General features: G+C 34.2%; 1 protein-coding gene and 1 non-coding gene across 10 annotated transcripts in view; one reads left to right on the plus strand and one right to left on the minus strand.

The window, feature by feature from the left end:
- The window catches only part of Rhot1 (ras homolog family member T1), a 67,747-nt gene that overhangs the window by 12,270 nt on the left and 31,187 nt on the right, over positions 1–24,290 (minus strand). For 4 of the 9 annotated variants that reach the window (XR_005726435.2, XR_013436209.1, XM_078042491.1 and 1 more), the window contains exons 9-20: positions 18,113–18,211; positions 17,352–17,460; positions 16,353–16,473; positions 11,963–12,047; positions 11,456–11,601; positions 9,658–9,758; positions 7,557–7,687; positions 6,406–6,489; positions 4,494–4,613; positions 2,915–3,117; positions 1,792–1,887; positions 54–176 (exon numbers count right to left, since the gene is read on the minus strand). Coding sequence is in view for 6 of the 9 variants with exons in the window: in XM_078042491.1 (XP_077898617.1) it covers positions 54–176; positions 1,792–1,887; positions 2,915–3,117; positions 4,494–4,613; positions 6,406–6,489; positions 7,557–7,687; positions 9,658–9,758; positions 11,456–11,601; positions 11,963–12,047; positions 16,353–16,473; positions 17,352–17,460; positions 18,113–18,211 (1,418 nt within the window). In the remaining 3 variants the exon portion in view is untranslated. The remainder of the gene's footprint in view (positions 1–53; positions 177–1,791; positions 1,888–2,914; positions 3,118–4,493; positions 4,614–6,405; positions 6,490–7,556; positions 7,688–9,657; positions 9,759–11,455; positions 11,602–11,962; positions 12,048–16,352; positions 16,474–17,351; positions 17,461–18,112; positions 18,212–24,290) is intronic. The other 5 variants (XR_005726436.2, XM_078042492.1, XM_005327788.4 and 2 more) reach the window with 3 other exon arrangements.
- LOC120884672 (small nucleolar RNA SNORA11) lies at positions 6,958–7,086 on the plus strand. The gene has a single exon (XR_005727094.1). It is a non-coding gene; the product is annotated as a small nucleolar RNA SNORA11 (small nucleolar RNA).

Genomic DNA, 24,290 nt, shown 5'->3' on the forward strand with positions numbered 1-24,290 from the left:
TTTTTTTTGTATTTTAACAGAATGCCTGGTACCCAGTAAATAAAGTTAAGAACCTGTTAAGAACTGCAGTGAAGATTTTGTTCTTTACAGATTGCAGCAAGTCTGAGTTGAGGAAGTTCTGACAGATGCAAAATGTACACCTGTTGCAGGTGCACATACAGCGTAACCGGGCATGGCTGCGAAAACACACAGAAGGACAGGGTTGAGTTCTTACTTACAAATATGGCACAAGTCAGGGTGTGCCAACTTAAAAAAAAAAAAAAGATTTAGGCATAAGCAACACTCTTTGAAGAAAGAAAAAGGATAGTGTGGGCCATGCTAAAGTTGTGCAGAATTCCACATGTACCAAAAAACAGAATAAGCAGTAATAGCTTCCTCCTCCCTCCCTATAGAAAGTATAGGAAACATTTTCTAAACACTTTAGCTTTTTTGGAGGGGGGTGGAATTATTATATGAGTTTTAGTGGAATAAGTATGCACAGCAATAGATGGCACCCTTACTAAATTAATAAAAATAAAAATTGAATAAGCCATAGCACCCATCAAAAGGACAAGGTTTGCTAGCATTTAAATAACCATTCCCTCCTCCTCCCTCAGCATACACACATGCCTGAAAACCAGGAAGGAGAAGAGTGACAAATACATAAAAGAGTCAAAAGATGAGTATATTCAACCCTGAGAAGATATGAACAATATCGTCTTTAATTCATCAAGCACCTTGGCTCCCAAAGGAAATCAAAGTGCTTCATAAATTTCCAACAAAATATAGGGTTGATTTCATCTGCTACCAAAACACAGCAGCTAAGTATGATAGTATGAAACTCTGAGTAAGGATGTAAAAATCAACAACGAATCCAATTGAAATTAGATATGAAATTTAGGGAGGCTTTCTGACTCCTTTCTGGTTGAGTGGAGTTGCACTAGTTGGTACAGGCACATGGGGCAACCCTTATCACCTAGGCCCTATCTACCAAAGTAGGGGGTCTCCAATGACTGTTCAGTGATCGGAGCCACTCAGACATACAAAACCATCACACCACCCGTGAAGAGGCACTGGCGCAGAACCCATTCAGAAGAGCGCCTGATGATTCAATGCCATCACTTCCTGTAACACCTGATCATTTTTAGAGGCTTCTCAGTCAAAGGACTGGCCCAATCTGACTTGGCTTAGCTTGTAAGATCTGATGAGACCACAGCACACGGTAGCATGGTTGTGGAGATTAGCAGCATCCCAATAATGCCTAATTCTCAACATGGAGAAAAACAAGAATTAATTTTGAAAATTAATGCTCAAGACATTCCTTTTTAAAACCTGACTTGTGATGATGAACATAGCACTGCTACTAAGTCATTGCCAGCTGTCATACTGGAATCCATCTGTTATTTTATAAATTGAATCTGATTCTTCAACATACACAAGGCTCCACCCACCAAAAAGGAGAGATGCAAAGTATGCTTAGCAACAGGGAGATGCTTCATGAGAAGTAGTTTGGGATTAACCATATAAACAAGTGTCCATGTATGTACATTTATCATATATACACACACACAAGAATTAAAGTAAACTGTTTTAAAGATGCAGATCTAAAAACACAGTTGCAGTTATTTACAAGATTTTTAAAAGTACATTTACATAGTAAAGACGACACCATAATAAACAGGTTAAATCTGACCAAGCAGTGCGTTTCTAGATAATTACTAAATGTTAATTATAGCAAGAAAGGAGATTTGGTCACCCTATAAGAAAATGTAAACAAAATTCTACAGAAGTCATAAAGAAAAAGTAACTTACAAAGCAGTTTTTAGAAAGACCCAGATTTTTCTCAAATTCTCTATTCTATCAGTGTTGCCCATGTCTCGGGAGAGTCTGTCTCTGTAATGATCCTCTCTGTAGATAACATACATGAGAGTTTTAAAGCAACGGTAAAACATAAATAAAGTTTTGCTTATCTTATATTAATAGGAACAAGTTGTCTTCTAATAAAATAGAAATGTAAAGGTTTGTTGCATTTTTTAAAGTGTGAGTTAATGGAATACCAGGAAAATTAACTGATTTTAAAAATCTTTACAAATTAACACCTGTCTGGAAAACCTCAGTTTGTAGCAGTGTTTGATTATTACTCTATTTTACACTGTAGTTTTCATAAGAAGGCAAATAATTAGAAACTAATATAATAAAATATAGCATAAGCTACAGAGACCTGAGAAACGCACTGCCTGAAAAACTATTTTGTTACAAAACAGAATTTATACAAACACACTATTTGAGGAGAATGCCATTAAGAATCATGCAATTTTAAGGCAGTTAGTAAATTATGAATATAACCAGTTACGTGCTTGCACATATATGTATGTATAGATATATAATAAATGTACATGAAATTTGTGGCTCATAATACTTAATGCAAAACATTTACATACTGGAAATTCCAATTATAAATACTTTTTAAAATAGCACTTAAAGAAGACACAATATCCTGAAATCACATGTTCAACATAAATTGACAAAAGATTTTAGAATCCTTCACATACTCAAGGTCAATTAATCAACAAATATAAAAATGAACTTTGTATATGGAAATGCATAAAGCAACATGATGTTAACCCCATTTTATTGCACTAAGACTATTTTTTAATGCTGGGTGGGAGGCTGTGCTTTATTGAATTATCCTGTTAAGAGAGCTATAGCCTACTCAAAAATATACAAACATTGTAAGAAGCACTGTTTATATTATTTTACTATGGTACCCAAACCAAACTTGGATTTGCTCAAATTTGTACCTTCTCATTACAAAGTCTCTTTCTGTTGCTGAACAACTTCTATATGACAAAGATTCCCCCCTCATGGCTAATAATGGCATGCAATGTTATTATGAACCATGCAACATGAAAATGAAGACAGAGCAGGTACTTACGGGTACATGGCCATTGTTGTCAGTTTAACAAAGATATCCTTACTAGGTGCATCAGCAGTATTGCAAGTGAAGGCTTGAGGTGGAGGCATTTTGTGTTTCCTGCAGAAATCAGTGGGTGAGATACTATATTCTTGTTTAACTTCATGCAGGTCTGATTTTGCAGCTATGATTAAACAGGGTATTCTGCTGTCCATAAAGTGTTGCTATGAAATAAAAAAATGAAATCAAAATCTGATGAAGAATTCAAAAGTTACTATTCAATTCAATGTGAACTAAAAAATTTCTCTGAATAGGCAAAGTAACAATAGTTTCAAAGAGGAAAAATGACCCAAGAGGTAAAGTTTGGTAGTGGCCTAAGGACAATCTGATATAATTAATATAATCGATTAGCCCAACTTTTCCAATATAGGTAACAAAAGAAACCAATCCTAACTCTTTAGATTCATTATAATTTTAAAATATATTTCTTAAATTAAAAAAAAAATAGGGATTAGGGTTGTGGCTCAGTGGTAGAGCACTTGCCTAGCACGTGCAAGGTGCTGGGTTTGATCCTATATACCACATAAAAATAAATAAAATAAAAGGTATCGTATCCACTACAACTAAATTTAAAAAAAAAAAAAACACAGTAAACATTTTGAAATGAGAAATCTGCCTAACTTCTAAACTAAAAATGATTATTTTCATTTTTTTATATTACCTCTAATCCTTGAGTACTTGCATTTATATATGTTTATATAGTTGCAGTCATGTTAGGTATAACTCTTTAAAAATGTAACACTGTATCTCCCCTATTTTTCAGAATTCAGAACTATCACTTTTCATGGTTGCTTAATCTTCTAGATTATTTTATCATAATATAAAAAACTATCTTTTTTTCTTTTCTTTTGGTACCAGGGATTGAACTTAGGGACACTCAGCCACTGAGCCTCATGCCCAGCCCTATTTTTTATTTTGTTTAGAGACAAGGTCTCACTGATTTGCTTAGCGCCTTGATAAATTGCTGAGGCTGGCTTTGAACTCGCAAACTCCTGTTTTCACCTCCTGAGCTGCTGGGATTACAGGCATACACCACCTCACCCGGCTAGAAAACCATCTTTTAATAGTGTTAGATATCTGGAGTATTTTATTTTCAGGCTATTAAAAATAACACTAGAATAAATACCTTTCTATTTGTAGCTTTTCCTCCTACTGAATCTTGCTGATAATCTCAAAGTGACTGATACACTTTCCAAGCCTCTGGTTTATCCCCTTGCTCTGGCTGTTATTCTTGGGTAAATGGCAATACATACTCCACATGCATTCCTAACAGCTAAGAAAACCCTCCATTAAAGCAAAAGTTCTTAACCAGGAATGCAAATCAGAATCACGTGTGGAAGAAAATTTTTAAAGTACATATGTCTGGGACTCTACCATTGCAGAATAAAACCAGAACCTTCAGGAATAGGGCAAAGATGTATATATTTTTTAAAAGCTCCACCAATGATCTTGTTGCATTTTTCTGGTTAGGAAACATCATGAAATTCATTAAAACCCCATATAAAATTATATTTAATCATAGTCTATAAGAACTACAAACCTTAAAAATCCTGGCGCAGTATTCAAAGGATTTGGGGTTAGTGACATCATATACCAGGCATACAACATCACAAATGATCTCAGCCTCAGTTAGAAACTCTGATTCTGAGATATCATGCAACTGGTAAAAAGAAAAAGATAATGAGAAACACAAGTATCACAATTTTGATAAAGTCATGATGTATTATAATTGTTTGGTTGGACATCCTAATAAAAAACTCCTGGTTAATCATAACTTTTCAGACCATTTTTAGAAGTAGAAAGTATAAACAAACAAGTATTTTTTTGCTGATTTTGTGCATTAAAAATGGTGGTGATTAAGAATCTACAGAAGCTAGCATTCAGTGACTGACTGATGTGCTGCTGGCAAGCCTTTTCTGTATATTGTCTACACTCTATAGATAGGGAAACAGGTTAGAATAAGTCAAGTACAAAAGACAACGTACCTAAGAAGTCATCAGACCAAAATGTGGACTCAGATATAATTGCCAAGTGTATTATTTTTCTTACCACACTAACTTTTCTCCTAACAAAACCACTAAGCAAAAGACTTTTTAAGGGCTGGGGATATGGCTCAAACGGGAGCGCACTCGTCTGGCATGCGTGCAGCCCGGGTTCGATACTCAGCACCACATACCAACAAAGATGTTGTGTCCGCCGAGAACTAAAAAATAAATATTAACAAAATTCTCTCCTCTCTCCTCTCTCTCTCTCTCTCTCTCTCCTCTCTCTCACTCTCTCTTTAAAAAAAAAAAAAGATTTTTTAATTAAAGTCATTTGATTGTACTGCATTGCCTTATCTTTTCAATGTTTATTATATTTCCTGAAGAAATATCCTGGGCTGGGGATATAGCTCAGTGGTACTGCATGTGCTTAGGCCCTGAGTTCAATCCTTAATACTGGGGGAAAAAAAAGAAGCTGTGACTGAATATATTCAAATAAAACACTATTATAGCATGCATAGTCAGAGACATGAAAGATACAACTTGCAAAAATAGTGTAATAATAATAAAACAGGGGGCTGGGGATGTGGCTCAAGTGGTAGTGCGCTCGCCTAGCATGCGTGAGGCACTGGGTTCGATTCTCAGCACCACATAAATGTAAAATAAAGATATTGTGTCCACCTTAAAAAAAAAACAACTAAGAAACAAATATTTAAAAAATTAAAAAATAATAAAACAGGAAAATTAACAGTCAACAATATTAACTAAGTACCTAATATCTAAAACTATACTTATAGGAGACTAGGAGACAAAGGGATGTAATAAGAGCTGACAAACATCAGAAAGAGTAAAATATATGTAATATTCAATGTGATAATTTGGTAAAATAAATATTTCCAAAAAGAAATAGACAAATGAATTTTCTAGTATGTCTATTATTTGTTAGAAACTTTTCATTGAGGAGCTAACTTATTAAGAAATAAGCTCAGAGAGAATAAGCCACTTGCCCAAGGTCACAGAACTTATCAATGGTGGACCAAGGTTATATTGAACCTCTTTTTACTGTATTTTGTGGTATCTTTTCAGTCAGATCCTTTCATACATTTTTATGCTATACTCCTTCCTATTAAGTAGATAAACTTGATTCAGATTATAGGTAAACAACCAAGCATCAGCACTGTTTTCATATTAATTTTTAGTGAATAGCAGTAGAATTTTTAAAAAGTCAAAATGGGAGACTAAAAAGTAAGTTCATTTTCTTCTGTTTTACTTTCTGCAGGTGATTTTTTTTTACTTATATGTATATTCATGTAATAATCACATAGATCAAAGGAATTAATATTCTAAGAAACAAACCAGGAGGGGGAGAAATCATACACAGATTCTACATTCAGACATTAAATTAAAGTCATTTTGTTTCTGTCATTTTAAAATGTACCAATTAAAATTTTTATATTGAGAATTTCTTACCAACAAGTATTTCTCTTGTCCATATACATAAACAGTATTAATTGCATAGTAGGATTTATGATCGTCGCGGATTTTCTTCTGTCTCTGAAAACAGAACCAAACATCTCAATATTTATAGGAAGGAATTACTAGTTTTCATCAATACACACGAGTGTAGGTGGGTTATAAAAGGGCATTCTTCTCTATACTAAATACTATTTATCAGTATAAAAGGGATGTTAATTTTATGTTTTTTAGTTTTTAGTGTCTAAGAAAAAATATGCATTTGTTTTGCACAAAGCAAAAGCAGTAGGTTAAGAGGAAGTAAACTGTATTTTTGAAAGTAGATTCTAGAGCCATTGCTGACAATTCACATTACACTATAGTTTGGTCTGACATTGGCCTCATCTGGAAATATGTCAGTTTTACTCAAAGTAAACAGAACTAGGTATTAGTATTCAATTTGAAAGATTTACCATGCATTTATTTCCTGCCAAGGACTATTTGAGGTGCTTTCGTATGTGTAGTCATTTAATCATCATCTAAATAACTGTTTTGTTTTTTTTAAAATGAGGGGTGTGCTCAGGAGAGGAGACCTGATGAATGGCTTCTCTGTTTACAACACACCCAACAGAAATCTGGGTTTACTCATCATAGGAAGCAGAATATATTGGCCTTCCTGTGACATCATGCCCTATACATGTTAAAACAAAAACAAAAAAAAAAAGAAGAAGAAGAAGAAAAAGAAAAAATGCAAATGAGAGCAGGACACAGTGGCACATGCATATTAATCCCAGCTACTTGGGAAGCTAGGGGAGAAGGACAGTAAGGCCAGCCTCAGCAATCAAGCAATACCCTGTCTCAAAATAAAAAACAAAAAATAGAAGGGTTGAGGATGCAGCTCAAAGGTAGAGCATGCTTTCTGGGTTCAATCTCCAGTTCAACCACCAAATATATATATTTGTGTTAGCTGTGTGTGTATTTATATATATATAAATACACACACACACACACACACACACACACACAGAGCTAACACCAATGAAACACTTTACTAATATATATAGGGCAATGAGCTCTAGTAATCATCTAAAAAGGTTAATAATGGCTATAAAAATTACGTAAACTACAGAAATTTGTTGGATATAATTCTATATTCTGAGAACTCTCACCATTAAGTTTCTTCCAAGAAGAGCTTGAAGAATTCCACTTTTCCCACAGCTTTTCATTCCAATTACATTACATCTGAACACATTTCTTTGAGTCTGTTTTTTCTGAAGGTCTATCTTTTTATCTCTTGTTACTAAAAAGAAAAAGAAACACTAAATATGTACCAGATTCTTGGAGCCTTTATTCCACCTTCTCAAAATAAGGTATTGCTATTTATCACTTTTATGCATTTCTAATCTACAAAAACACATAAAATAGGCAAGCTTATGTAAAATAAAGTACTACATATAATGCAGAAGGATATAACTTAGTGGAAAAGATGCATTTCTGAAAGTTGACTATAAATTTTCAGTAAAAAATGATAGTTTGCATAAAATAAGCAGTATATTTTCACTAGGAAAATATCCTAAAAATGAATAAAAATTACAATGAATATATCTAACATTATATCCTATCTAATTTTGATGTTATTGTCACATAGAATGTGAGTGTAGCTCAATAGTAGAGAGCTTTCCTAGCATGTGTAACGCTAAGGATTCAATTCCCAGTACTACCAAAAAAAAAAAAATTATTGGCATAACTAATTATCAACTATGAATGCTATTTGAAACCTGCAACCTCTTGGAGCTGGAAAGAGATTTTTACTCTTGGGTTAGCTGGGTTCTTAGGCATCAATCTGTCAAAAAAAGCATGACAGAAACAATATTGTATCATTAGGAAAATGGGACATCTCTTCTTGAGGTAAAGAGAGCTCTTTAAGCTATACCCAAAGGTACAACAACAGTAGAGCCCATCACAGACACTACTGATTATAGCAAAGTCAAAATGATAGAAATACACAATAATTATGTAATAGTTAAGTACATTATAGAATACTATAAAATGGCACAATATTTCACATTAAAGATATATAGAAGTATACTTATTGATATGCAAAGATGTTCACAACATGTTCTTGAGTGAAAGAACCCCAGAGCTGGCTAGAAATTAACTGATTACTCTTTGGTGCCGAATTAAATACTAATAATTAGTTAAGAACTTGAAAGGGTACTTGTTCTGTCAGTTTAAGTAGGCTATCTTCTGGGGCTGAGGTTGTAGTTCAGTGATAGAGCACTTGCCCAGCATGCATGAGGCTCTGGGTTTGATCCTCGGCATCACATAAATATAAACAAATAAAATAAAGGTATAAAAAATACAATAACATTATTTAAAAAAAAAAAAAGGCTAGCTTCTTGTAAGAGCTTCCTGTAACACATGGCAGAGTTTCCATCAATTGGTATATAAGAAAATCCTATAATGACCAATTGCTAAATTTCTTATTTTCATACCTATGAATTTCCTTTAAATGAAGTACACTGCTTTGGCAAGAATGTGTGGTTTACAATTCAAGATCTGTGAAAGATTTATTAATAAGGAAAAAGATTACAAAGTTGATAAATGTATAATTAGTTCCAGACTGAAATCAAGATCAAGTGTTTAAGTTTTTTTTAAAGTGGCCTAACATATGCTAGGCAAGTGCTCTACCACTGAGTCACAACCCTAGCCCTCCAAATTTTTTTTTTAATTTTTATATATATTTTTAGTTGTTTATGGACCTTTATTTTTATTGTTCTTTCTTTCTTTTTAAGTGGCATTTTGATGACAGTAATTCCCACTGCCTTTTTAAAAAGAGATTTACTTTTTAGTTGTAATTGATTTTTATTTGGTCCTAAGAATCGAATGCAGGGCCTCGCACGTGCTAGGTAAGTGCTCTACCACTGAGCCACAACCCCAGCCTGGCATTGTTTTTAATGTTCAAAGAAAATTAAAATGCAAGACAGATTGGTAAACCCTTTAATGTCCATAGTTCTTCCCCATCTTCATCAGTGAAGTATCCCAAGGCAGTATATTAGAAACAAAAACTCTACTTTTTTTTTTTTTTTTTTTGACAAACAATAAAATCAGGCATCACAACTCAAAAGAAAGTACTAAATCTTGAGGAAAACTAATACAGTGTAGACATGGAAAACTAAGGAAGATGAGTTTACTTTTATTCTTTGTAACATTTGAAACTAGAGTCTAAAAATGTTCCTAATCATAAACTGAATAGTAGCCAACGCTTACCTGTAATGGCTGAAGCTTGAGACTCTTGTTCAGTCAATATGGAATAGCCTAGATAGCCCAAATATTCTAGGCACCGCTGTACATCTAAATAGGTTGTGAGCCTAAGGAAGGGAAGGTTTACACGGTGAAAAGTTCCTAAATGAACACTCATGAGGGAAAAACATTTCCAACAGCTCAAAAAATGTTTCCTACTAGACCCAGTGTTTGTCACACTACTTCAATTTCCTGTGTACCCAACCATTGGGCTGCCATTCTTTTTTCTTTATTTGGCATGGTACTAGGGATTGAACCCAATGGCACTCAACTGCTGAGCTATACCCCTAATCCTTTTTATTTTATTTTTTGAGACAAGGTTTTGTTAGGTTGCTGAGGCTGGTCTTAAACTTGTGATTCTCCTGTCTCAACCTACAGAGTTGCTAGAATTATAAGGCATATACCACCACCACTGCTGACTGCTATACTGCCATTCATTTTTTTTTTAAATTTATTTCTTAATTTTAGTTGGACACAATGCCTGTATTTTATTTATTTGTTTGTTTGTTTGTTTATTTATATGTGGTGCTGAGGATCAAACCCAGGGCATCCTCACATGTGCTAGGCGAGCACTTTACCACTGAGCTACAACCCAAGCGCTCCCCCCCCCCACCCCATACTGCCATTCTTAAAGCAGAAAGAAAGGGAAGAGAATGCAAGATGGGGCAAATTCCCCTATCTATTCCACTGCCAGAGAAAGCAATGCCACACAGATAAGCAGATAGTGCCTTTAAAAACCACAGTAGGAATATTTTAATTATCTGCTTCCCAAGTGGGTTGGGAATATTGGGTTGGGAACACAGTGGGTTCTGCAAATATTGACCAGCTGAAGACTTAATGATAATTTTTAAAAATCGGAATAGGATTGACAAAAGAACAAAAATAACTAAAAGACTTCTGAAATCAGCTATCCTTTCTTATGTATTTGAAAAAAGATCCTAATGTTGAAAAAGTTAGTCTCACCAAGGTTAAAATAATTATGTCATCACACAAGACCAGGGAATTCCCTGAAGACACTAAATACAATGTCAACCAGAACATAACAAAGCTGTAGACAAATCTTCTCTAAACTTTACTAAAATTTTATTAACAACAACAAATAATGCAGTAAGACCTCAGTGTCCAATAAAATATGCTACTCCTCACATGCTGAAGGAGTAATTGTGCAGTAGCAATGTCATTTCCAATTCTTTTTTAAAAAAATATTTTTATTAGTTGTTGATGGACCTTTATTTTAATTATTTATTTACATGTAGTGCTGAGGATCAAACCCACATGTGCCTCACACATGCTAGGCAAGTGCTCTACCACTGAGCCACAACCCCAGCCCTCCAAATTTCTTTTTTTAAAAAAAATCTTATATATATTTTTAGTTTTGATGGATCTTTATTTTTATTCATTTATTTATATGCAGTGCTGAGAATCTAAACCAGTGCCTCACACATGCCAGGTAAGTACTCTTTCACTGAGCCACAACCCCAGTCCCAATTTTCTTAATCAAACAAAAAAGTATTAAAATGAAGTTAATTTTTGATGTAAGACTTAAGATTACTGTTTCCTAGTACATCATCCAAAAGAAAATAATCCCTTCCTGATAAATCTATAAAGTGTTTATAATCCCAGCAGCACTACAAATCCTGCTTAAGAAACAGTTATGATTGAAGCATTTCATAGGCTCTGACAAGCTTACAAAACAATGAATATAATATACCACAATTTTAAACTAGTGGTGGTTCTAGAGGAAAGAAGTGAGCTCTATACTCACGTCCACTGGGAAAGGAATCCCTGATAGGTTATCCAGCCTTTTTCATTTGTACAAACTGTGTTATTCACATCTGGTCCCCAAGGTATATAAGGGAAAACTTTGAATAAATCCTTAAGTTCATCAGGTGACAAAGCACAGTCTCTATCCTGACAAAACACAAGGAAGTATACATAATGTTTAGATATCCAAGAGAATAATTCTCAAACACAAAATCCCCATAGTCCATGAAAGACTTGCCTCTAAAAATGTGAATTAACAAACAATAAGAAATTTTACATTTCATCAAAACTATAAAAATACAATAATGAATCTATCAGAAACTACACTTTTTCATCCCCAAGAAAACAATGAAAGTAAAAGTAGAAAATATTTTTGCTAGTTGCACTTGGAGAGATTGAACAGTTTGGGCTACATACATAAGTATCACATTGCTAAGGAAACAGAGAAAAATCTCCCACAGAAGAATATTTTACCACATATCATGGAAAATGTCAGTTAAATGCTCACCAGATCATGTTTGTCAAAGGTGCTTTGGAGAAACAAATATGCATGATGATTTAATTCAGTAGTGCAATCAGGAGGTATTTTTAGCCTGTTAATGAAAAAATTAAAAAATAAATCATTAATCAAATATTAAAATTTAATTTAAGAAATGAATACAAAATTCCAACAAGTGTTTTTGTGGGATGCCACTATTTACAAAATTTTCTTCCCCTGGAGCATTTAGACTTTCCCAGGGTAAGTCTCTGGAGTATAAACACTCCTCAGAAGAGTCATAATAATGCTTTTTCCAAATGCGTTTTCCAAAATAACATAGATAGATCCTGGGCTGGGGATGTGGCTCAAGCGGTAGCGCGCTCGCCTGGCATGCGTGCGGCCCGGGTTCGATCCTCAGCACCACTTACAAAGATGTTGTGTCTGCTGAAAACTAAAAAATAAATATTAAAAAAAATTCTAAAAAAAAAAAATAACATAGATCTTTTCCCAAATATCAGAAGGGCAAATAGTAATGATTAAAATTTTACAAATAGTAATGATTAAACTATAATAGATTTGTTTTTCCTATAAACAAATCATCACAATTATGGCCTTAATATCAATGCCAATATGTAACAACTTGAAAATGATATGAATATTTCACCTTTTGAACCATCTTAAATTTAGTTCAATAAATATTAATCAAATTCATTGAACTAGGTATTAGGGAGACAGGCTCTCTACTTTTTTTTTTTTAAACTGACGTATAATATTTATACTTATTTAAGAGAGAGAGAGAGAGAGAGAGAGAGAGAGAGAGAATTTTTTAATATTTATTTTTTAGTTTTTGGTGGACACAACATCTTTATTTTATTTTTATGTGGTGCTGAGGATCCAAACCAGAGCCCCATGCATGCCAGGCTTGAGCCACATCCCCAGCCCACTTATTTTTTTAATATTTTTTTTTACTTGTAAGTGGAAACAATGCCTTTATTTTTATTTATTTATTTTTATGTGATGCTGAGAATGGAACCCAGCACCTCACTTGTCTACACGAGCATTCTACCATCGAGCCACAACCCCAGCCCTATTTATACTTATTTGTGGGATATATACTATTACAGTTTGATACATGTATACAATGTATAGTGATCAAATCAGTATAATTAGCATTTCTGTCTTTTCAAATATTATTATTTCTATATGCTGGAAACATTCAAATTCTTAATTTTTTTTTTTTTTTTGTACCAGGAATTGAACTCAGGGGCACTTGACCCGAGCCACATCCCCAACCCTATTTTGTATTTAGAGTCAGAGTCTCACTGAATTGCTTAGCGCCTCACTTTTGCTGAGGCTGGCTTTGAACTCCTAATCCTCCTCCTTCAGACTCCCATACCACTGAGATCACAGATGTGGGCCACCACATCCATCTTTCTCTAATTTTGAAATATTCAATTAATTGTTATAGACTGGGGCTGGGGTTGTGGCTCAGTGGTAGAGCACTTGACTAGCACATGTGAGGCACTGGATTAGATCTTCAGTACTACATAAAAATAAATAAATAAAACAGAACTACTCCCCCTGCCACTGTATTTTGATACCATTATTAATAATCTACCCTGCATCACTCCCCTTATTTACCTCTAGTGACCTCCATTCTACTCTCTACTTCTTTATGATTAACCTTTTAAGAAAATGTGGTATTAGTCTTTCTGTTCCTGGCTTATTTCACTTAACATAATGTCGTCCAGTTCTACCCATGACAGGATTTCATCCTTTTCATGGCTGAATAATATTCAATCATATATATGCGCTATTTTAAAAATTCATTCATCCATAGATGGACATTTCTGTTGATTCCTTATAATGGTTATTGTGACTAGTGCTGAAGAAACACAGGAGTATAGGTATCTCTCTGATCTAATAATTCCATAACTAGTAGCAAGGGTATGGGATCAGATGGTAGCTCTATTTTCAGGGTTTTTTTGTTTTGTTTTGTTTTTATTACAGAGATTGAATACAGACAGGGACATCTACTACTGAGCTATAATCCAAGCCCTTTTTATTTATTATTTTGAGACAGGGTTTTGCTAAGTTGCTAAGGCTGGCCTTATATTGTGATTCTCTTGCTTCAGCCTCCCAAATCACGGGACTATGGACATGTGCCACCACTATTTTCAGTTGTTCTGAGGAACTTCCATAGTATTTTCCATAATGGCTGAACTGATTTGCATTTCCACCTACAGTGTTTGAGAGTTTCCTTTTCTTCTCATCTTTACCATTTTTTTTGTGTGTGTATGTCATTTTGATAATGATAGGCTCCCTATTTCTAAGGAACCACATTCAAGTGGGAAGTAGACCACAAACAGATGTCAACAGAATGAGGTAAGTGCTAAGTACGTAAGTTAAGGATGCTAGAAGAGCTTCCATGGAGGGGAACATCTCTGGCCTGGGAGTGGGAAGGTGTCAATATTGCTAAGAGTCACTGTCACCTAAACTGAAACTTGAAGTATGAGGCATTAATAAGATTGGGGAAAAGGAGAGAGAATGATAAAAAGCATAGATGAAAGCCTGGAGTAGGAAAAAACATATGTTTTGTGGACTAAAAATAGTTTGGTATTTACTTCTAGAATGAAGGCAGGGGAGAGCATGAGCAGAGGAGGTTATGAATGACCTCAGATACCACATTAAGAAGCTTGACTTTGGGGGCTGGGGTTGTGGCTTAGTGGTAGAGCGCGTGCCTAACATGCATGAGGCACTGGGTTCGATCCTCAGCACCACATAAATATAAAATAAGGATATTGTGTCCACCTAAAACTAAAAAAAATTAAATAAATATTAAAAAAAAGAAGCTTGACTTTATGCTGTGCCTTGAAGAGAAGTGACATAGCCAAATTTCTGTGTATATGTATGTAAATGCACACATACACTAATCTAGTAGCAAGGTGAAGAACAGAGCAGAAAGATTAATAAGAAATAAAAATGCAAATGGTGGCTCTAGGGGATTATTTTACAGAAAGTTAAATGCAGAAAGTATAAAGAAACTCAAAGAGATGATTAGTATAAGCCACAAAGCAATAAGAGATGGCACTTCCTAACTGTCTTAAAAAAGCAATAAGCAACCACCTATAGAATATATTTGCCCACATAAACAGCACAAGAAAGAAAACTTTTGAGGGGTCCTAGGACTAATTCATTCATTATGTATTTATGAAAAAAATCTGGGATATTAACTTTAAAAAATTTTTTTTTCAGTTGTAGATGGACACAATATCTTTATTTACTTATTTTTATGTGGTGCTGAGGATCGAACCCAGGGCCTCACATGTGCTATGCAAGCTCTATACCACTGAGCTACAACCCCAGCCCCTGGGAAATTAACTTGAGCCAAGATTAAGTACCTTAGACAAGCAAAGCTTAAACTTAGAACTGATGAAAGAACCAGGAATTTAATCTGAAAGACTTCTGATTCCAATGGGGAAGGGAACAACTACATTTTTCTGAACCATTACATAGTTAGCTGGAGATGCGATTCTAAAATTTAAAAACGACATTATGAAATAATACAATGAAAAAGGGAGGAAGAAAGATCAAAGGCTCCAAAGCCAGATCTTGGGAAGTCATGAACTTTGAGAAGTCCGTGTCCCCAGGGTAAAGAAGAGGCATCCTATGGCACATCACTCTTCTATATGAGGTGGCACTGGGTCCACTTTTAAATAAACAGTATTTAAACAGCATTATCAAAGGAAAATAAACAAACTGACCAGGTATTTAGGGAAAATACTTTATCCTGAGCTAATAACGGGCTATAAAATTGAAGAACTAAAGAAAAATGCATATTTTTGATCTCTCGACTCAGAACCAAGTTTATATGGCTTCTTTTTCTCCTTCTCCAGTAAAAATGAATTAAAAAAACATAACTTGCATTCTCTGTGAGAAGAAGAGCAAGAATTTGAGCCCTGCTATAAGTCTGTAGCTCTCAAGGATGGATGTTTTAGTTTCTAAGAAGATACCTGGCAATTTCTGGAGATATTTTTGGTTGTCACAGCTAAGGAAAGAAAGAGGTATTACTGTCATCTAAGTATGCCCAACATCTCAAATGCACAGGACAGGCTGTATAGGAATTATCTGGTCCAAAATGTTGATAGTGGCAAAACTGAGAAACCCTGCTACAAACCTTTGCCTATAAATCTAAATTACTCCTGAGGAGCTTGAAGCCTGCCAATCTGTATGCTAAATAAAACTTAAAAATACTTGGCAAGTGGGCTGGGGTTATAGCTCAGTGGTAGTGCTTGCCTGGCATGTGTGAGGCACTGTGTTCGATTCTTAGCATCACATATAAAAAAATAAAATAAAAAAGTCCACCAACAACTAAAAAAACAATTTGAAAAAAAAAAATTAGAAAACCAAAGGTACATACAAGGGGAATAAATACTCAGGTGTTAAATCCAAATCATCATCATAACCAAATCGTCGAAGTACAGTCCAAGTAGTTTCATGTCTCCCTCTCTGGATAAACAGCGTGTGTAAAAAGAGAAAACCTGAAATAAAGTAAATACAATAGATGTAAAGGAAGGTACAGAGTCACACAAGAGAAAAGCATTTAATTGCAAGAGCTAGATTTGTAAATATTAATATACCAGTTTCACAGTGAAGTTCAAAACAAAATTCACAACTGCCTTAATGAAACAGAGTTCATTTCAGAGTTGAGTTACATATACACCCAGCTCAGCAAGACATCACTGGATGAAAGGGCCAAAATTACGTTCCAAGGAATACATGTATCACAGTTATATGATGGAAGCAAATGAAAATGTTTTTTAGATTTTGAGTTTATTTCTATAATGGAAAATTCTGGAATTAAATTTTATTTCTTATTTTACTTGTGGCTCTATAATATATTCAACAGGGAATATTCTATACTTGATAAGTATGACTTGTAGACAAAATTCTCTGAAAATAATTTCTATTTAAGACTATTTATGAGTAGAAAAGACTTTAAGATAAATTTATTTGTTCCAGATATCTCTTTCCTTTAGATGGTCCTGAGCATCCCTGAGATGGAACCAATTAAAAAAAAAATTTGTGTATATATATATATATATATATATATATATTTTTTTTTTTTTTTGGTTGTAGATGGACACAATACCTTTTTTCATTTATTTATTTTTATGTGGCGCTGAGAATCAAACTCAGTGCCTCACACATGCTCTACCACTGAGCTACAACCCCAGCCCCCAACCAAGTTCTCTACCTGATAGTAAAGATAATATGGACTATCTTCCAACTTTTAAATATCCAAATCAGATTTTAAGCATTTTCTTAAGGCATAAATAATGCTATAAACACCTTCACTTTCTGTGAAATTTCAAAAAATATTAAGTTTAAAAGTGTTGAAAAAACACCATTAACCCACCTTTCAACGTCAATCCACTGTCAGCCACACCATCACTTATGTGTTTTCTTACTACATTCTTGACATCTTCCAGAGCTTGAGGAGCTAATGGAGTATTGAAACAAATTCTCTAGCAAAAATAAATAAATAAATAAATAAAATAAAAATAAGTTTAAAAATAAACCAGCATTAAAACCACAAATATAAAACAATAATCTACTAAGAATAGAAAATAAGGGGCTGGGGTTGTGGCTCAGTGGTAGATCGCTCGCCTAGCACCTGCGAGGCCCTGGGTTCAATCCTCAGTACCACATAAAAATAAATAAACAAAATAAAGATATTGTGCCCAACTACAACTAAAAAATAAGTATTAAAAAAATCAAGTAGTTGTAACCAAAATAAATTCTAAATTAAAATAGTCCCCACTTTGAATAATTTACTTAGAAGAAAAGAAACTTCCCAACTCCCCTTATCCTGTTTCTAAAACACAAGGGTCTTTGTATAGCTACGTTACACAAAACCAAGAAAGCAAAATGATTCATAGTTCAAACTTCAAGTTAATATACCCATTGTAAACCATGAAATGAAAACTATCAAAGAAACCCCTCAATTCCTACACATAAGAGTTTTTTATACCATAAGGGTTTAAGTAGCTTCATGTGATAGTTTTACAAGAAAGAGACTAAGGCAAGCAACAAATTATTGTTTAAGCTTAAAAAATTTTTATAGTTTTTATCAACAAAGACAAAGACATGATAATGCCTAAAACTAAAATCACTTACCTGAAAGAAGTTGAGTTCAGCATCGTTGAGAGTACCATCATTATCTTGATCAGATATTTTAAATATACGAGTAAGGGCTTTTATACAGGCTGGTTTCATCTGTAAAAAATTAAAGTAGGATTTTAAATATGATTTTCATAAGTAAAGGTAAGAACAATTCTCACTGTTTTCACATAACTGCAAATATAATCAACATGAAAAATGATCTAAAGCAAAACCATTTACTTTTACACTGGAGCCTTAGGTAAATGAGGCAATATTTACTTGCACTAATATTTAGAAAGGCTACATTCTTCCCTCATGACCATAATTCCTCTGAGAACAGGCCAAAAAAAAATCATGATAAATAAAGAAGTTCATCATTGGGTGAGGATTCAGTGAGATTCATTATATATTTATGTCCTCCCTCATTCCATAATGAATTTGAACTGACATAAAATTATTAAAGGCTCTCCTTCCCAACTTCTGGTAGCAGAATAGGACATGATGTTTTGATCTATCCCTTATATGTTTTAGAGCTAGGATGTAAAATGAACTTATTCACAAACAGATGGCAAAATATCATTAGTTAATACATGTAAAAAACTTTTACTAACTTTGTATTATGAGATAAGAATCTATCTTTTTTTTTTTTTTTTTAACCCAGGGGTGTTTTACACTGAGCCACACCCCCAACCCATTTTATTTTTTATTTTGAGACAAAGTCCCACTAAGTTGCTCATGCTAGCCTCAAACTTGCAATCCCAAATTGCTGGGATTACAGGCATGCAAAACTACACCTGCTTAAGAATTATCTACATTTAGAAAAGAATCTTGCTTTTTGAGACTTTGTAAATTTTTATTTTTTAAAAATATTTATTTTTTAGTTTTAGGTAGACACAATATCTTTATTTTACATTTATGTGGTGCTGATGATGGAACCCAGTGACTGATGCCTGCTAGGCGAAAACTCTACCACTGAGCCACAACCCCAGCCCCTGTAAAATTTTTATAAGTAATGCTGTTGGAAATATGTTTTGATAGCTTCCTCAATTATCTTACGATATAAAAAGAATAGAATATCTGAATATTTAAAAATAAGGTTCTGGGGCTGGGGTTGTTGCTCAGCAGTAGAGTGCTCACCTAGCATGTGCAAGCTCTGGGTTCGATCCTCAGTACCACATAAAAATAAATAAAATAAAAGTATATATATATAAACACTCATCCTAAAAACTAAGTAAATAAAAACAAGGTCCACATTTTCTAGTTTGCATAATTAGCATAGGGTCACCAGTGCCAACAATTTTGAGAATGAAAAAAAAAATCTTTCAGTAGCTAAGGATGTGTTTCAGTGATACAGTGCTTGCTTAGTAAGTGTGAAACACTGGGTTTGATCCTTAACCCTGCAAAAAACAAAAAAAAACTTTCAGGAAGATCTTTGAAGTTTATTTAGACTTAGAGGTAGATCTCTTATAGACCCATCTGTTATGGAGAAATGAGATGGCAAGGAGAGAAAAATGTATAATTTTTAGTTTATAACTTCAGCCATATGGCTATCCTAAGCAAAATGGTAATGATAACAGGTTTTTTTAGTTGCAGATGGACACAATATCTTTATTGTTTTTTAATATTTATATTTTTAGTTGTAGTTGGACACATACCTTTATTTATTTTTATGTGGTGCTGAGATTCGAACCCAGGGCCTCGTATGTGCTAGGCAAGTGCTCTACTGCTGAGCCACAACCCCAGCCCAACAATATCTTTATTTTTATTTGTTTATTTTTATGTGATGCTAAGGATCAAACCCAGGGCCTTACACATGCTAGGCAAGCACTCTATCATTGAGCTACAACCCCAGCCCCCAACAGTTTTATTCATTTTAGTTGTTGACAAGTACATGTTATCAATATTTTCTTCTGTCAATTTCATTTTTGTTTTTTTTAATATTTATTTTTTAGTTCTCAGCGGACACAACATCTTTGTTGGTATGTGGTGCTGAGGATGGAACCCGGGTCGCACGCATGCCAGGTGAGTGCACTACCGCTTGAGCCACATCCCCCAGCCCGATAGACCTTTATTTTATTTATGTTTATCTGGTGCTGAGAATCAAACCCAGTGCCTCACACATGCCAGGCAAGTATGCTACAGCTGAGTCACAGCCCAAGCCCATGATGACAACTTTATGTTCAAAAATAAATGCAGAAAAAAATATTCTTTAAAAGATAGGAAATAGTTTTCTTCAATAAATCTTAATTAAATGAGGTGTCTTAGAGGGCTGGGGATGTGGCTCAAGCGGTAGCGCGCTCGCCTGGCATGCTTGCGGCCCAGGTTCGATCCTCAGCACCACATACAAACAACGATGTTATGTCCGCCAATAACTAAAAAATAAATATTAAAAAAATTTTCTCTCTCTCTCTCTCTCCCCATCTATCACTCTCTCTTTAAAAAAATAAATAAATAAATAAATAAATGAGGTCTCTTAGAGAGCAATTTCACATAGTGAGAAAAAATAAAATGAAAGCTACAAAGATATTAGAAAGAAACAAGAAGAGTTAAATATTTAAAGAGTATTGGCTATGGCTTTCTTTTAATAAAAGTATTAAGTAGACCATAATTTATATAATATCTACAATTATGGGTGACTACATATATATATATATAGTGTTCATCTACAACTAAATATACATATATATTATATTTAGTTGTAGATGAACACAATATCTTTATTTATTTATTTTTATGTGGTGCTGAGGATCAAACCCAAGTACCCCACATGTGTGAGGCAGGCACTCTACCACTAAGCTACAGTCCCAGCCCTCATGGGTGACTTCTTTTTAAAAAAATAAATGGCAATAAATTGCTTCTATAAATATGATCCTAACATTAACATTCAAGATTAATAAAGATTATTGGGGGCTGGGGATGTGGCTTAAACAGTAACGTGCTCCCCTGGCATGCATGGGGTGCTGGGTTCGATCCTCAGTACCACATATAAATAAAATAAAGATGTTGTGTCCACCGGAAAAAAAAAAAAGATTAATAAAGATTGTTATATTTTATTTATTCTCTTTGAAAAAATTATTATATAATAATCTAAATGTTTACAAAAGAAGCAGTAGCTAGAATGATGCACAAAACAGAACCTAAAAATAACTTCTCATTTTGTTCAAGTGGTTTTTCCTCACATAATAAAAGACTACATTAAAAAATAATACTGTGAGCAAAATATAAACAGTAATGCATTTTTCATCAAAATTTGAAATGCTGGGCTGGGGCTGGGGTTGAGCAGTAGCGCACTTGCCTGGCATGTGTGAAGCACTGGGTTCGATTGTCAGCACCACATATAAATAAATAAAATAAAGGTCTATCAACAACTAAAAAAATATTAAAAAACAAACAAACTTGGAATGCATCAGAAGTTAAAATGCTGTAAAGTGTTGGTTCAATGAAATTTTTAAAGTGCTAACTACCTAAAATATAACACTAAAAAGTGACTACTAGTAGAAAGTATTAAAAATTATACCTCAGTAAAACTGTAAAAAAATTTTACAGTAATAAAAACTATATTTTTTTTCAGGCTGGGTATGTGGCTCAAGCAGTAGCGCGCTCGCCTGGCATGTGTGTGGCCCGGGTTCGATCCTCAGCACCACATACAAACAAAGATGTTGTGTCCGCTGAAAACTAAAAAATAAATATTAAAAATTCTCTCTCTCTTTAAAAAAAAAAAAACAAAACTATATTTTTTTTGTACAAAGGACTGAACCCAGGGGTGCTTTACCACTGAGCCATATCCCAGCCCTTTTTATTCTGTAACAGGGCCTTGCTAGGATGCTGAGTTTGGTTTATTTAGGTTTTTTTTGTTGTTGTTGTTTTAAATGTGGTGCTGGGGATCAAACCCAGTGTCTCATGCATGCTAGGCAAATGCTCTGCTACTGAGACACAACCCCAGCCCTGAGTCTGGTTTTAAACTTGCAATCCTCCTGCCTTAGCCTCACAAACTACTGGGATTACAGTGTGTGCCACCATGCCCAGCAATAAAAACATTTTCTATATGAGAGATCTATTCCCACAATAAATATTATTATTACATAGTAGTCACATCTTTATCATTAGTAGGTAAAATGTGGACAACATAGGTCACACAGAGTTAATCATCATTTAACATTTTAGCTCAGCTTTTAATTTTGAAATTGATGATTCAAATCTGTATTAAAAGCTTATTACTGGGGCTGGGGATGTGATGTGGCTCAAACGGTAGCACGCTCGCCAGGCATGCGCCTCGCGCTGGATTCGATCCTCAGCACCACATAAAAATAAGATGTCCTGTCCACCGAAAACTAAAAAATAGAAAAAAAAAAAAAACAACTTATTACTGTTGGCCAGGCCTGGTGGCACATGCCTGTAATCCCAGTGATATGAGAGGCTGAGGAAGGAGAATTCAAATTTAGCAAGACACTAAGCAAATTAGTGAGACTCTGTCTTAAAATTAAAAATAAGGGGGGGCGGGCGGCTGGGGCTGTGGCTTAGCGGTAGAGCACTCATCTCGGACGTGCAAGGCCCTGGGTTCAATCCTCAGCACCACATATAAGTAAATAAATAAAATAAAGGTATTGAGTCCATTACAACTTAAAAAAAAAAACTATAAAAAAATAAAAATAAAAATAAAAAGGGCTAGGGATGTGGCTTGGTTGTTAAGTCCTCCTAAAATTAATCCCCAGTAACAAAAACAAAACAAAAAAACCTAAACCAAAAAACACTTATTGTTGCTGAAATAAAAGATTCTGGTATAAGCTTAGACTTAAAGCTTGTACATATATACGAATAAGATACTGTCTAAAGTTGAAAATTTTATCTATTAGGCAGGTGTACCTAAGAAATAAGCAACAGATGGTGGTAGGTGTTTTACCCTTGTGGGACTAGGGGAAGAGGCCGGGGATTAGCAGATTAACAGAACTAATAATAGTCTTGAGAACAAAGTAGCAAGTAAAGAATTGAGAACTAATGGGGGAGTTTAAACTGCCAGACTAAGGCCTCAGAGGTAAATATAGTATAAAAGCACTTTCCAATTTCCTTTATTATAAAATACAGCACCTGGGGCTGGGGATGTGGCTTAAGCGGTAGCGCGCTCGCCTGGCATGCGTGTGGCCCGGGTTCGATCCTCAGCACCACATGCAAACAAAGGTGTTGTGTCTGCCGAGAACTAAAAAATAAATATTAAAATATTCTCTCTCTCTCTTTAAAAAAAAATAAATAAATAAAAAATAAAATACAGCACCTGACTAATAAGAATGGCATGTGTTTGTAATAAATATATCTACACCTACTAATTATTATGATGAGGCAAGTTTAGGAAATACTGGCTTAGAGTAAATCAGAAATAAGCATCCCAATTAAGAAATTGTAAATCAGGAATAAGGAAGAGTAAATCATGATCAGATTAGGGATAACACAAATTAGTTTTTCAAGGTGTCAGCACTTTTTCTGTAAAGGGAAACAGCAAATATTTTAGGCTTTGGAGCCAAAAGGCAAAATCAAGGATACCATATAGGTACTTACATAGCAAAAGATAAATCAAATTTTCATCAAGTTTTTACTGATAAATTCAAAATATATTACTGAGTATAACTTTTCTGTACAGGTCTACTAATGAGAACAGATTTTATTGGAGGGATAATATTGTGCTTATTTGGAAATCAAAATTAGTGTTCACTACTGTGAAAATCAATTGCAAATGTTCATATGTTAAGGCTGATCTGTAATGAGATTTTCGTCTTTTTTTATTTATTTATGTTTTTTAGTTGTATATGAATAAACAATTCCTTTAGTTTATTTATTTTTATGTGGTACTGAGGATTGAACTCTAAGCTTCACACATGCTAGGCAAGCACTCTAACACTGAGCTACAATCCCTGCCCTTATGTCTCTTATTTTTGAAAAGTACTTATTTGCACAAATATATACTACAAATACCAATATATATTCATAAACATGATTTTTTTGGGGGGGAGGCAATGCTGGGGGCTGAACTCAGAGTCTCACACATTCTAGGCAAGTACTTTTACCACTGAGCCACATTCCCCAGCCCCCATAAACACAATTTTAATTGAGCACATTCATCACTTGGAAGGCACTCATAGAATTATATTAGATTCTTTTCTTGATATTTGCCTTTTAGTATGTTATTACATTGCAGATTAAT

Source organism: Ictidomys tridecemlineatus, chromosome 3 (assembly GCF_052094955.1).
Source record: "Ictidomys tridecemlineatus isolate mIctTri1 chromosome 3, mIctTri1.hap1, whole genome shotgun sequence".
Lineage (NCBI taxonomy): Eukaryota > Metazoa > Chordata > Mammalia > Rodentia > Sciuridae > Ictidomys > Ictidomys tridecemlineatus.